We start from the raw sequence: 15,466 nt of genomic DNA on the forward strand, positions 1-15,466 counted from the left end.
CTGTTTTACAAAAGGGAATTTCTTGTATTTTGAATAGCGGGGAATAGATTGCTAATTAGCACAAAACGTTCATTGGTCTCAATTTTGAAGTCGATGGAATGCTATTCGCCCCTCTGAATCATGTTCACCTGAGCTTGAACTATTGGAAATTTAGAGTTTATACTAGGCAGAGTGAAGAACAATTGATTATCTCTGCATAGTTTTATCTCAACTGCTGCCTGTGGATTGGATTTATGTTTCTGATGACTGATAGTTGTAACAGATATTAGTTTTCTGAAGTAGCACTTAACGTTTTCTGGGGCTTGTCTTGATAGATGAAATCTATGGAAACAGCTTGATTTCCACTGTGATTGACAGCTGCAACTGCTCGGACTCCAGTGATATCGAACTGAGTGATGACTGGGCAGCAAAGAAATCTCCCAAAATCAGTCGAGCTAGCAAATCTCCCAAACTTCCCAGGTAATAGTTCCTTGGATATTTCTTCATCTTTTTGCCCAGGTTTTCTTCCTTTCTTTTTTCTTTTCTTTTCCTTTTGTTTTTGGTTTTTTGTTTTTTGTTTTTTTTAACCACTGTCTTGACACCTCGTAACTTTAACGGCAAACTGCTTTGGGCAGATAGGAGTCTTCTGGAGAAGTGGGGTCCTCTACAGTGTGCAGTTCTGGGGTGATCTCAGAGATTGGTGTTGAGGTGGACTTTGGGGAAGGTTCTGGGGCAAAAGGTGATGGGAAACAATAGGGCACCACTTCTCCCCAAGCAATCTCAAAGAAAGATTTTGTAAACTCTCCCACCACTGCCTCTGCCACATGTGAGCTCTTGCCACCATGGAATATATTTCATCATTCAGACAATCTGTGTTTTTACCTCCTCTGTGCTTAGGGTCCCTGGTCCAGTTAAAGCTTTATGGTCCAGTTAAAGCTTTATTTCCTCAGGGGTGTTTTCAAATTCTGAAGTCCATGGCATAGATCCTGGCATAAGTGGCAGTGCTGCTGTGGTGACCTTGCAGGGGAGCCTCAACAAGCAGATTGTCTTAAACACTGGGTTGACAGAGTTCTGTAATGATATGCAAAACAAGCTTCTAAGCTATTAGTTTGTCTCAGCTTTCCTGTAAGGTCTTCATTATATTCATTATGTGCATAGACAGAACCCTCCAGCTGCACAGAACCTCACCGGGCATCTCTCTGCTGGCTTCATGTTATGGGATTGAGGCCCTGATGCCTTCTAGCTGCAGCTGACACTTTTCCAAAACTTTATATTATGAGCTTGTCCTATTATGAGGCAAAGGAAATGCATCCGTTTATATGGGAGTATAATGTGTGAAATACCTAAGTTTTAGTTTAGTAGTACTTGACAAAAGAACCATCAGTTCCTGAGCCTAAAACCAAAATGGCTCAGGAAAAAAAAAAAAAAAACGAACCTATCTTTCTGCCTTAGTTTTCTAAGAGCTTACTTTTGAAATGTAGCTTTTGTTCATTATTTTTTCCACCAGTGCACTTTTTCAGGTGCTTGATCATGACCCCCTTTGTATAATGGGAGGTAGGAGTAAATTTTGGCTTAGAGCAAGAGGACTGATGAAGTTTGTGGCACCTTGGTTTGCTGTACTAGCCTGCAGATCTGCCAGCCAAGGTGTTGTATTTCCATTTCTTGAGGCTTTGCTCAACAACTGCATAGCTGAAATAGCTCAGCACTACACCTTTATATGGATTAGTGGAAGATATATTATATCTGGTAGAACTGCTTTAAGTTTTGTTAAATGAATCAGAAGGCACCCGGTCTGAGTTACCGTAAGAGTGTCAGGCCTTATATATCTTTAAATCTGACCCATAACTCTCCATCCTGTAGACTCTACAATCTTCATTAGTCACTTAGATGACACCATACCAGTTATCTTCATTACATCTTTACATTCAAAGACATGAATTCTGTGCATTTTTGCATGCCCATTGATAGTTTTAATTATTGCTTTATCTGCAGAATCAATATAGAAGCTCGCAAATCTCCCAAGATGTCGCGAGCTGCACAGGAGATATCAAGATCGCCAAGGTTACCAATAAGGAAACCTTCTATTGGTTCACCAAGCCTGACACGAAGAGAGTTTCCTTTAGAAGATATTACTCAGGTATTGTGCACATTGTGACGAGACCTGAGTCCAAATGCATCTCCTTCCAGAGGCAACAAGTTGTGATATAGATCCAATGATCACCAGTAAAAAAATTCATTTAATTACAGTTACTAGATGGAACAACTAGAGAATTGCATCTTCCAATTCAATATTAATCCTGGCACCACTAACTTCTGTCAGTGTGAATCCATGTGAGAGGTTTTGTTCTAGCTGATGTTGTTGGCTTTTTGAAAGCATACGTGAATGTTTCTTACTCAAGTTTCTCAGAGCTATCCTAATGCCACCATAGTTCTCTGCTTTGTTAGGAATCTGCAGAGACAAGGAAATGCTTGCTTCAGAGGGCCACATGTTCTCTATTTCATAATTATGTGGAACAGCCTTAATTGGAAGGAAGGCAAGGAATTAGCACTTTTTGCTATTTGTGATATTCACGTCCTGTGGTTAATGAAACTTAGCAGGCTGAAACTTAGCAGGCTTAACTGCCTGGTTTACATACTTTATTAAACTAACCTGCATTCTTTTAATTTTGTTTTGTTTTGTTTCAGTTGTTTTTTTTCTGCTCTGTGATTTCAGTTTTTCCTTTCTAGTGAAACATTCTAGATGAGTTACAGAGCAGCGGTAGATAGGACCAAAAGTCCTTTGAATAGGGCAGGAGATCAAGAGGCTTAGATCCTGCTTCTGATACTGACAGCATAACTCCTGGCCTTTGAGAAATTCTTTTGATCTTTCAGACCCATAACTTGATCACCATGGAAGCAGTGGTTTGGGAAGCTGCTTTGGAAGCTCCAGGAAAAATATGTTTCTCGTTATGAGTAATTAATTTCTGTCTTCTTTATTGTTCTATAAAGTGATTCTTAAGCATAGAACCAAAGGGCAGGGTTTATTACTTTCTGAAATACAGAATCACTGCGCTCTTATGCAGGAGAAGCAACTGTCTGAAAACAGAGCTATGCTCACTAAGCAGTCATCATGTTTTTCTGTTCTTCAACAGCTTTAATCAGCCTATGTGGCTGTTGTATACATCATTTCTGATGGTATTCAGATATCAAAATGAGACATCTTAATGACTGGGTATAACAGGTGCTACATAGTCACATTAGGTTGTTTCAATAAAATAAAAACAAGAGAAGCTGAAATGTATTATCACTTGCAATAGCTTGATTGCTCTGCAGGTTTTTATTAGAACTTGATACAGATTTTATTAGGTGAAAATTATCTTGTTTTTGCTTTGCAGCACAACTACCTTGCTCAGGTCACATCTAATATCTGGGGAACCAAATTTAAAATTGTGGGTTTGGCTGCTTTCCTACCAACTAACCTTGGCGCAGGTAAAAGTAAACTCTATTGATTTTTTGCATCTCAAACTCTTTCTAACAAACAACAAACTTATGCCATGTGATTCTTTGTAAGTGATCAAAAGGCTTCTATAACAAAGCACTCTTTTCTGCGGACAGTAGGAATTAGATTTTACAAAATTAGCTGTAACTAAAAGATATTAAAATCTATAAATACAGTAATAAGATGATCAATAAAATGTTAAAAGTCTCCGTTGTAATAAAAAGATTAATTAACAGTTAAGCCCAGACTTTTATTTTTACATTTTTTTGAAGAAACCCCAAACAAATAAAAGTTTTGCAGGCAGACTATAAAATCATAGGTTTTAAGTCACTGTAATAGGAATATTTTTAAAACTCCAATTTTTATAGTCGTTTAGCTACTAGTTATACCAAAATAATGTTAAAAAAGCTCTTACACCATCATGCTCAAGATTCTTTGAGTCAGTGCATAGCCTTATCATATGGTTCTCTTGCTGGGGCATCAGCAAATTGGTGGCTTTCATTAAAAGTAGCAGTCTTTTGAACTTTTTCTGGGTAGGCCAATTCTCCCTAAGTAGTCCTGTTGAAAGGAAGAAGGCTAAGTAAAGAACAGGGTACCACGTAGCAGAATTGAGCTCTGAATTGAAATATTAATGCAAGTATAGGAGCTTTATGACATCTTTGGAAAACTTCTGGTTTCCTATGTTCCATTATATAGTTAAATCAGAACTACATAATGATGCCATGGATGGAAAATTAGTTAAATAGATATCTTTTGTGGCTATATTGACTATCAGACAAGAGATGGAGTCCCAGCTACTGAGGACAGGACCTTCTCTCGCCCAGCCTCCAGGCAAAGCTTGTTCTCTCAGGATGTTGTAACCCTGGGGACAACCAGTGCTATTACTACAGGGCAGTGGCACCTTCTACTTAATAAAGTGTTGTGGAAACCCTCAGTTTTTTTCCAGCCACCTATTTCCTTCAAGTGATTTACGGCTTTCTGACATCTGTATTTGCAATGATTGTCAAAAGATAGTGTAAGAATGACCCTACTGGGTCTGGCCAGAGTCATTCTAATTCTCTCATCATCAGTGACAGATACTTAGGGAAGGATATAAGTGTAGTGATACTTCTTTCAAATGTTCTCCCAGTCTCCAATGGTTCGGGTCCCAGGGACTTCCTGAGCCAGAAGGGGTTTCTTTATATGTAGTAACCCTCAACACATTTCCTTCCTGAGAGCTTTCCAGTTTTCCCCTAAACTCATATAAGTCAGTAGCATCCTGTGGTGAAGAGTTCCAAAAGTAGAATGGAAAAATTATTTTCCTTCTGTAAATATAGATGTGAATCTAATATGAAATAATTCATTATTTCTACAGAATATTTAACTACAGAGATGCTGCTTCTATTTAAAGAGAAATAGCTGAAAGTAACAATCTCTTTTACCATGTTTATGCAGTGTTACATAGTGATTTGGCTAAGAATGGCCCTTACATGCATTTGATCATTCATACCTTACATAAGAATAGTCATAGCCCTTCTGTCTGCTTTGAATTGATTCTTTCTTAGCTTTAGATGCTCTTTGTGTAACAGATTTTCTTTTACATTTCTTGTTATACTCTTTCTCCAGTAATATATAAAACCAGTTTGCTGCACTTGCAGCCCAGGCAGATGACAATATATCTCCCAGAAGTGCGGAAGATTTCAATGGACTACATTAACCTGCCTGTCTTTAATCCAAATGTTTTCAGCGAAGATGAAGATGATTTACCAGGTAAGGAGGAGCTGGAAATCTGCCATGTTATGGGTTAAGGTAGATGGAGGACAGATCACTTGTGTCACTAGCCCTCTCTGTTAAACACAGAAATCAAAATCCCTTAGTCTGATGGGGTCCTGTAGAACTGAATTAGAATAAGGCTAATATGTATTACAGACATTGTTTTCTAAAATATGTGGAAAATACAATCCGTATAGAGCGCCTATGTCTCAAGTTCATTGGAAAATTAATCACCTTCTATTTAGTTCGCTAAGAATTCTCCATAGACCGAAGCCTTGCATTCTGCACCTCTGTAGGAGAGAATTGTAATGTGTTAGAAAGCCAAAAGGGTCATTCTTGTGACCTGATGGCAGCAAAGCACAGCTTGCTGGTAGGAGCTCGGGTTGGAGGGCAGGTTCCCGTAAAAATTAGCAACCCTTTGAGAAATGATAAATGCCCATTTGGATTTTTATCAATATTAAGTCTTACAGAGGGGCTAAAATAGTAAAGTAGTCTATAAACAAGGGGGATCAGGAAGAATTTCTCATTTCACTGGGATGTAAGGTAGCAGAAGATTCAAGCAGTGCAGGGAAGGCTTGGGTGCAGGTGATGTGAATGTGGCAGGTGGAAGGACTAGAAGTACTCAGAAACTCCTCCAATAAAAAATAACATCCTACCAATAAAATTAACAAGTAAAAGACAAGAAGATAAATGAATACATTTTCAGAATTTTCACGTCAGTGAGGGATTCCTGTTGCCAGGTTTTTCGGTACTATAGGAGTGGCCGTCAGGCCCAGTACTCTTTAAAGAGGAAGGAGCGTGAGCACAGCAAAGCAATTAAAGGCTTATACTAGAGTCTGTTGAAGTAAGTGGAAATACTCCCATTATTTCAGACCAAGGTTTTGACTGCTGAAAGCACCAAAGCTTGTGACTGACCCAAGCATCAGAGTAGTCCTCTAGGCTTCTCAAGAAATAGTTGTGTGCTTAAAATGAAGCCCATTCTTTCACACTTTGGGGCTTGGCTTGCCTAATTTATGTCTGCGTGATATTCACCTGTAGGATCTGAAGAAAATCATAGAGACGTTGGCAATATTATGCATAGGAAGCACTCAACATTTTCTGTTATGAAGCATGGTCCAAGCTGACAGAAAGTCATACAAAAATTAAATAGAAAAAAACAGTTAATATAAAGTTTTCGCATCTCTTCCTGGAAATTGGATTAAATCTCCAATATCAATTCCTTTTATATTATTAAAAGAGCTGAAATGGTACTCAGAATTGCAGGTTGGTGAGCGCCACATAAATATAGGGAAAATTATTATTAGAGTTATTATTATTAGAGTTTTGTTACAGCTCTTTGGGAAAGCTAGTAGAAAAATCATACTACCCTGTCCTCCATAACAGCCTTCCTCTTCTTGTCCACTTTTTCTTTCTAGTTTCTTCTGAAAATTCATTTCTGACTTAGCAAATGGAAGCTACTTAAAAACATTTTGGGGAATATCCTTTCTTAAAGCCTGCATATAAAGGAAAAAAATGCCATATGCTAATGGGAGAAATATTACAGTGTAAATAATGATTACATGATAGATTAAAAAAACATAGTAGAAAGCTGCTCTTGAGCAGTGAAACGTTCATAGTGAGGTACTCTTGGGACAGGTGCTTTTTAATGTAGTCCATAAAGATTTGGCAAGGCAAATGGACAGTGAATTGATTTAACTTGCAAATTATGCAAACAAATCAATTAACAGCCATTGGAGAAATGAAAAAACACATTTGATTTAAACACTTTGGGATAGTAAGCAACACCGCAACGAATGAGATTTTGTCTGATAAGGCACTTAATACCCATGACAGCAACGTTCTGGGTTGCTCAAGCCAAACTAACAATTAAACCTCAAGCTCTGGCAGATAAATGGCTAACCTGCAGGCATCAGGATGAAAGCATGGCCAACCAAGCACAGAACCACGCTGCCTTAGGGTCAGTTAAGTTTAGCTGTTAGTCTTCTTCTAAAGGAACGAGCAGAACTACCGTAAAAATTTGCCATCAGAGCCACATACCTCCGTGCACCTACCACGTTCATGACTGATGCTGATAAAAGCCTAATGCTATCGAAAATGTAATTACAGGGCATAGGTAGATCAGTAGAATTTTAATTAGAAATTGATTAGGAACTGGGCAGCAGCTGGAGGAGTCCTGACTAATGGATCTCTTGCCTGATCTGGTCTTGCAAATCAGAGGTCTCCACAGAATTTGGCACACTCAAATGATCCTGGATATGACTCTAAAATCCTGGATATTATTCTAGTCTCTTTTCCTCCCACAAACCTACTGATGCAACTCACTTATCATTTTCTGTGGGTTTTATACTTAAAAACTAATAAAGAACTTGCAACATTCTTGGGCGTTTTACTATAGTATTTACTGTTTCCCCTCATTATTATGTTTTGTTCCTTATCTTGACTTCTGCACCTGTACTTGGGTTCCAGTGTCCTCATTTCCCTGCCATGCTCCAGCTTTTCAGTGGTGGTTCCTGTTGGAGTCACTCTCACCACTTTTTGCAAAACTAATTGCAAGCAATTGAGCAAGCTCCATGCTTCTGCTTAAAATCATCAGAATTCCTTCTTGCCTCGCTGCCCCTTGTTCACCACCACCCGCAGGAAACTTTTCCTATATACTTTTGCTTCTTTTCACATCTCTGATTGCAGCCTGTCCGAACATTGATGCTGAAGTTGCTCTGACTACAGTACCCACTTCTTGAATCTTTTTGGCTTCTCATCTGTTTCCTCACATCTTCACTTAGATTTCCCATCCACCTTCCCATCTATTTCCTCATGTCTTCCTTACAAATCTTCTTTCAAGAACTTTTATAAGTTTTGTCTGTATTTAATTCCATCATATTCCTCTGTCTGTTTCAGCTTCCTTCTTTTTGCGTTACTGGTTGCTTTGTCACCCACTGTACTCAAGAGATAATTATATTTCCCTTTTCCTGACCGTTGCCTGTATTCTCCAGTTTTCCTGATCTCATTGAGTCTGGGGACATTATACTAAATATTACATAGTGCCTTCAGTGCAGGTCTTCCGCTTTCTTTTTTTTTTCCTCCACTTCTCTTTTTTTTTTTTTCTTTCTTTTTTTTTTTTTTTTGGATGACAACAAATGTCCAAGTCAAAGCCCGTAACTGCTGTCAGATCAGGGTAGGCTTGAGAACCATCGTTTCATCTTCCTCCTGAAGCTTGGTTCAGCTTGGCACAGTGACACCTGACTGGCTCTAGAGGGACTCAGCCTGGGACAGCGGGGACTTTTTTGTACTTCAACCATCAGGTAGCAGCAGTCCTAGAGGAAGTCGGGAAGCCACGTTAGTGGTCCTAGGACTAGAGGCAGAGAAGAGGGGGCTAGGACCAGGGGCAGTGATGGGTTTCTGAGTGGATTATCCTTTCTATTGTTTGTTGACGTATTTACTATCAAAAAACCCTCCCTGAAAACTAGTGAGTCCTGATTCAACAAAACTTTCATTGATTTGAGTAGAAGTAGTTAAAATTGGATGATCAGTAAGTGGTGATTCACATTGTGAAAGTCTGTGGGAATTGTAGTGTAGACTGAAAGCAAGCTCTGAACTTTACCTCTGAAGCATCACTCCCAAAAAGTTACTTCAGAGTTGATCACCAGGTATTACAAATAGATATTGTGCAATGGGAATCAGTGGAGACTGATCAGTGGAGGCTTACTTCTTCAAACTAAGGTCTGATCCATTGGTTTTGGGATCTGATAGCACTCCATCCAAATGCAGCAGAGTGCTTAAGCAAGTACGTGAAGATAGCAGGTAGTTTAAAAAGTCAAAGGTAAAGTGGAATGACACAGTACAAAAAACATGCAGTATTTTTTCTTCTAACTAGCTTGAAAAACCAATTTCCCTCAGTTTCTGAGTTTTATGTAAACGCTGCCATGAAATTTTCGCGTTAAACCTTTTTTGGCCACGTGCACGTCTTCCTTGACTGCTGAAGAAAACCCCAAAAGACGTGAAATGCCGCTTCAGCAAAATTCCCTATTTTAGTGCCCGTTACCCAACCGCTTGCCTAACCACTGCAGTCACCAAGGGTTTGCGGCCCCTCGCCCCTCCAGGCCTGAGCCTGGGGTGGCCACGCAGCACAGGCCTCGCCGCTGCCGTCGCCTGCAAGGGGCCCCTCGGGCAGAGGAGGCCGGGGCGGCGGGTGACACGCTGTGTTGTTTGTTGCAGTGCCTGGCGCCCCCGGTGCCCCCGCCAGCAGCCCGCCGTGCACCGTCAACATCCCCATCGCTCCCATCCACAGCTCGGCCCAGGCCATGTCGCCCACGCAGAGCATCGGCCTGGTCCAGTCGCTGCTGGCCAATCAGAACGTGCAGCTGGACGTGCTGGCCAATCCGCCGGTGGAAGCGGGGGGTGAGGGGGCAGGGCCTTTCCCAGGGGCACCAGGCCGATTTCCAGGCCCCGGGGCGGGGGCGCTGGCTGCGGGGGAGATGGCCCGCGCTGCCCCCGCACCCCCTGCCCTTGCCCCACCACCCCCCGCACCCCCTGCCATCGCCTTGGCCGACCTGCGGGACCACAGCGACCGCGAGCACGAGCCCCTGCCCAAGGCCAAGGCCCCACGGCCAGGGCCGCAGATGGTGGAAGGGGACGCCGTCGTCTTTGGGGCCACCCAGGAGCTGCAGCTGAACAAGATGAACCCCCCGCCACCCTATCCCGGCACCATCCCCGCTGCACCAACCGCTGCCCCACCACCCCCACCCGGCCCTCCACAGCCACCCCTCGACCTCTGCCTGAAAAAGGGGGAGTTTTCCCTCTACCCGGTAGGGCACTACCAGACGCCCCTGGGCTACGAGCGGATAACGACATTCGACAGCAGTGGAAACGTGGAGGAGGTGTGCCGGCCTCGCACCAGGATGCTCTGCGCCCAGAGCACCTACACCCTGCCGGGGCCCGGCAGCTCTGCCACCTTGCGGATCACCGCTGCTGAGAAGAAGATGCAGCAGCCCTGCACCAGTGCCACCCTGAACCGGCTCACGGTCCCCCGTTACTCCATCCCAACCGGGGACCCGCCACCCTACCCTGACATCGCCAGCCAGCTGTCTCAAGGCAGAAGCATCGCGCAGAGGCTGGACAGCAGTATCATTCATGCGACTCTGCGGAGGAACAGCAGAGAGGCAGCCCTGAAAATGGCTCAGCTGGTGGATGGTCAGAGAGCCACTTTGCAACTTCCTCTGAAAGCCAAGAGCAGTGTTGTGACGGCACAGTACCAGCAGAGAGTACCCACCGCCTTGTACACCTGCAGCCAATGCAGCAGTAGTGGTGGTGGCAGCAATGTGAGTGCTGGTGGTGTGAGCAACATCACTAGTGCCAATGCTGGTAGCAGCACTTCCAATATTGGTGGCATAAGACCTGATCTGAGCACGGGGAGTAGCTCCCAGCACAGCTCCGTCATCGCTCACTCTGTCAGTACTTCGCCTCTGGCCTCCCAATCCTCCTACAGCTTGCTGAGCCCGCCTGACAATTCCCGTGACCGAGCAGATTATATCAACTCCGCCTTCACCGAGGATGAGGCCCTTTCTCAGCACTGTCCGGTGGAGAAATCAATACGTCACGTACCTGTAGCCTTGACAGAGGCTGCCCTCGCTGTAAAACGACCACCACCATACCAGTGGGACCCTATAGTGAGTGAAGAGATATGGGTTCCTCAGGAAAGGACATCTCAGAGCTCAGTGCCCAACCCTCTAAAACCTGCTCCTCTTATCATTGGTCAAGCTCAACATCTGGATATGTCTCGAGTGCCATTTGTTTCCCCAAAGTCTCCAACCAGTCCTACTGCCACTTTCCAGACGAGTTACGGGGTTGGAGTACCTTACCCAGGAAGCTACAGTGCCCCTCCCCTTCAGGGAATGCAGCCCCCCTGCTCCCCCAAAGAAGCTCTGGCCCCAACACAGTTTGCACAGCAGGAACCCACAGTTGTGCTTCAGCCAGGTTATCCATCCAACCTCTCCTATTGCCCTTTGCCACCCATGTACCCGGGAAGTAGCGCCTGCTCTAGTTTACAGCTGCCACCAATCGCCTTGCACCCGTGGAGCTCCTACAGCACCTGCCCACCTGTACAGAACCCCCAGGGCACATTGCCCCCCAAGCCGCTCCTCGTAGTGGAGAAGCCGGTGATGTCTCCCCCACCGGCAGAGCTGCAGGGCCATGTGGGCACAGAAGTAATGGTGGAGACAGCAGACACCTTCCAGGAGGTGCTCTCCTTGACAGAAAGCCCTGTTCCTCAAAGGACGGACAAATTCGGCAAGAAGAGCCGCAAGCGCCTGGACAGTCGAGCCGAGGAAGGAAACGTGCAGGCTATCACTGAGGGCAAGGTCAAAAAGGAGGCAAGGACACTGACTGACTTCAATTCGCTGATATCTAGCCCTCGGCTGGGGAGGGAGAAGAAGAAAGTCAAGAGCCAGAAAGACCAGCTGAAGTCCAAGAAGCTAAACAAGACAAACGAGTTTCAGGACAGTTCGGAGAGCGAGCCAGAGCTTTTTATCAGTGGGGATGAACTTATGAACCAGAGCCAAGGCAGCAAGAAGGGTTGGAAAACGAAAAGGAGTTTGAGGACAGCCAGTGAGCTGGATGAATTCAAGTGCCGGAAGGCCAGCGAGAAGGAGGACGGGAGGCTGGGGAGCCAGGGCTTTGTGTATGTGATGGCCAACAAGCAGCCGCTGTGGAACGAGGCGACGCAAGTCTACCAGCTGGACTTCGGAGGGCGAGTGACCCAGGAGTCAGCAAAAAACTTCCAGATTGAGCTGGAAGGACGACAGGTAGGAGGGGACAGCACATGTGGGCTGGGATGGGAGATGGGGGTTGGGAAAGCCGTGCCAGAAACAAGCTCTGTCTCTCACACAGCCTTCTGCTTGTGTTAACTGCTCTGTGAAAAAAAAGCTTTGCCACGTGGTTGATAAAAGCCAACTGTCTGTCAAAGGTGTAGATTCAGAATGGAGGGTGAAGTTCAGTTGTAAAGTAAATGTACAAAATATGTTTGGTCTTACTCCAGTCAGACACAGGAGCCTCCTTTAGTCTCACTGGCTGTCAGTGCTGAAAGTAGGTGGGTTTTGTAATAAACGCAACAGATCTCCCCAGCGGTAGCTGCATTTGCTGTCAGTGGTTGTGGATGGCAGCTAGCTGAGTGAACACTGCTCCCTTCTTGCAATGCTCACAAAGGTTAGCCAGTCAGCAGATAGCTAAGGCAAAGAAGATGGGCAGTTAGGTTCCCTCCATGCCAAAATTTCCCCTTGTGGGTTACCAGGCCTCTGGAGCCTTCTTAATGCTAGAGGAGGGAGGCACTGACACTCCCCAGAAGAAAGTACTCCTGGGCTGCTTCTGAACCACCCGTGGGTAGATGGGTCTGTGGATAGTTCAAAAAATCAAAACATTTAATTTTAGGCTTTCTTACCTTGGCCTGAGATGTTACTACACCAAACCCAGGCTATTAAGTGGTACCAATAAGCCGGACACTGGATTGAGACTCAAGGGACATATATTTATTTCCTTGTCCAGCTGTCCCATCTCTGTAAGTCACTTTTGATTTATTAAAGATATCAAGGCTCTCAACTCCGTATGATTTAACTTAGGAGTTAGATGTATTAAATATCCAACATGCACGACCAGCGGTAGTCTCGTGGTTTTGTTTGTAACAACAGCTCATTAAAAAGGCAGTGATCAGAGCCTTTTATATCTTTCTTCTTCAGTTAAATGGCTGTGGATACATGCCTGTGGACAGCTGTGCAAAATCACCTGGCAGCAGGTTTTGTTGGTGGGGGCAAAAAAGCCTTACTTGGCTTGCACAGACAGTCTCCATTCTACCTCAAGAAACCTCACTGTAGAGCAAATACGATCTGGGTTTCTGATGAAGTGAACAAAAAAGCAGTAATAATAGGCCAAACTTCAGATATTCCCCGTGGAAGAACAAGGAACAACCTGACTAGCCTTGCTTTACATTTCAAACAGCTCCCACTGCCCCTTTGCTAATTCATTCTTGGTGTAATTATGTGCTAATGAAGTTTATGCAAAGAACAGAACTGCCAGGAACATACAGCTTGCCAGCTCTGAAGTGTTGGTTTCAGGAGATTGGTTATTCCCCTTCCCTGAAAGCTCCTTTCTTTGAAAACAATATCTGTTTTCCTGATGGGCTGATGATAGAATCTGTGCAAGGGAGAGAACGGTGTTTTCCTGCAGGAAGCACGGTGCTGATGTAACCCACATCTGCTGAAGTAATTGGTGACAATCTACTTACACCAATGCTCTATACACTCTAGCATGTTTTAAAGCTCAGCTTACTCCATAGAGTTAAATATTGCAGTCTAATCCTCTATACAGACAAATAGTACAGTGCTCTTACTCTTCTTTGGCATCACACCCCACTTTGTGAGTAACCCCATTCCTATTAGCTCAGGAGGTGATGAGGTGTTCTTAAAAAAGAAGCAAAAAACATTTCACTTTTATTCTTCTCTGGTTCCTTTTCTGTGGTTTGCTTTTTTTGACCTTGTTCTCTTTTTCCTTCCCTTCTCCTGTTCCCCTGCTTCCCAGGTGATGCAGTTTGGAAGGATTGATGGCAATGCTTACATTTTGGACTTTCAGTATCCATTTTCTGCAGTGCAAGCCTTTGCTGTTGCTCTGGCTAATGTGACTCAACGCCTCAAATGAACAAGCAGAGACTGGAGAGAGGAAAATGTTAACCTTCTCATAAAGTCCAAACGGGAAAATGTCAGGGCAGCCTGCTTTAGGTGTGCAGAGGTGCCTGGGAGCGAAGAAGGCAGTAAAACTGGAATAGTTTCTTGGTGCCCAACAGAAGGGCATTAACTCTAATCAGTCATGGGGTGGAGGGGGGGGGGGGCTGTTTTCTGTTTTGTTTGTTTGTTCGTTCATTTGTTTTCAGGTGGTTTTTTTTTTCTTTTTAAGCGTATTGCTGGGTCTCAGAAAGAGCAAAGGGTTGAGAGCCGTTCAGTGTTACATGGAGAAGTGTGGCTTTTGGCTTGTTGTGGTGGTTCTGCCGTGTTTGCTACAGTAGCTGGTGTAAGCTCATAGGGGGATTAAAAAAGACTGCTCTTTTTGATAGACTGCCTTATATCATGCTGTTCTTTTTAAAACAGGGAACATAACTTTTTTTCTGGTCCAGTTTGTACTACTACTACTACTACTACAACATCAGTGATAGCAGCAAAAAAAAAAAAGAAAAAAAAAGAAGCTATAATACTTGAAGACACGTGTTTCTTCTCTGATCTCTGATAATAACTGAGCACCACAAGTTCCAAGGAGGCTTATGTAGGTCAATGTTTAATTTATAAATAATGATGTATTATTCAAAAAAGAAACAAAATTGTTACCAATGGGTGGTTTTAAAACCCACTGTATCAAAGAAGTTGATGTCTGCTTGTTTTGTGTGCTGTTATTGGGGATAAACATCTTTCAGTAGGCAACAGAAGATAGAGGAGGAAATAATTACAAGCATTGCTTCTTTTGTTATTGGGGATAAGCATCTTTCAGTAGGTGACAGAAAATAGGGGAGGAAATAATTATGAGCATTGCTTCCTTGTTCATATTGATCAGCAGTATTCTCCGGTTTGGCCTGTAGTTGGGAGAGGTACAGTGTGGCCAGATGTACCTCCGAGGCCACGCTTGTATGTGCTCTTCATTTAAATGTGTTTACACTTTATAAACAAAGTCAAGCGAATGAGAAGGGCCGGTGTATTCAGTTTTACTAATCAGTATGAATTAAGTTCTACAGCAGTGTATCAGTGCTTGAATTAGGAAGGAGACAGAAGATAGCAAGTCATTACAGGAAGCAATTTCATCAGGAAAGCAATTTCGTTACAGGAAACAACATCATGGATGGCTGGAGAGCAAATGAGTTGAAAGAGGAAGGAAAAATCATCCCTTTTATCACCTTGCTACTTGAGTAGCCTTTGTGACTATGGTTTGAGAGTATAATGTGCAGAAGAATTTCTGTGTTGTCCATGTGTTGTGCACATATTTATTTGCTTTCTCTCTTTCCTCCTTGCCTGTATTTTGCTATGAAATATGTTTTGATATGGAAGGAGTTTCCCCAGTAATACACAACCCCCCAAACTATTCATGTAATAGTAACTCTTCTGAAGTGAAAGGCACACTGAGAAAGTTATGTTGGTTGAGGTCTTGATGGCTGCTTTGTCTTTGTCTTTCATCCACAGTTTCACTTCTTACTTGAAAAACTCAGTATAACTTAAGGTGAATAGGCTCTCTTTG

General features: G+C 43.4%; 1 protein-coding gene across 1 annotated transcript in view; it reads left to right on the forward strand.

Moving 5' to 3' along the window:
* Positions 1 to 15,100, forward strand: part of TULP4 (TUB like protein 4) — a gene marked incomplete at its 5' end in the record, with an annotated part of 126,937 nt that extends 111,837 nt beyond the window's left edge. Inside the window, 6 exons of the mRNA XM_082481892.1 lie at positions 315 to 459; positions 1,972 to 2,116; positions 3,354 to 3,447; positions 5,063 to 5,206; positions 9,422 to 12,006; positions 13,772 to 15,100. Of these exons, the coding sequence (XP_082338018.1) occupies positions 315 to 459; positions 1,972 to 2,116; positions 3,354 to 3,447; positions 5,063 to 5,206; positions 9,422 to 12,006; positions 13,772 to 13,888 (3,230 nt within the window). The 3' untranslated portion in view covers positions 13,889 to 15,100. The remainder of the gene's footprint in view (positions 1 to 314; positions 460 to 1,971; positions 2,117 to 3,353; positions 3,448 to 5,062; positions 5,207 to 9,421; positions 12,007 to 13,771) is intronic.
* Positions 15,101 to 15,466: the final 366 nt, after the last annotated feature.

Source organism: Vanellus vanellus (genome assembly GCF_965231255.1).
Source record: "Vanellus vanellus genome assembly, chromosome: 3".
NCBI lineage: Eukaryota > Metazoa > Chordata > Aves > Charadriiformes > Charadriidae > Vanellus > Vanellus vanellus.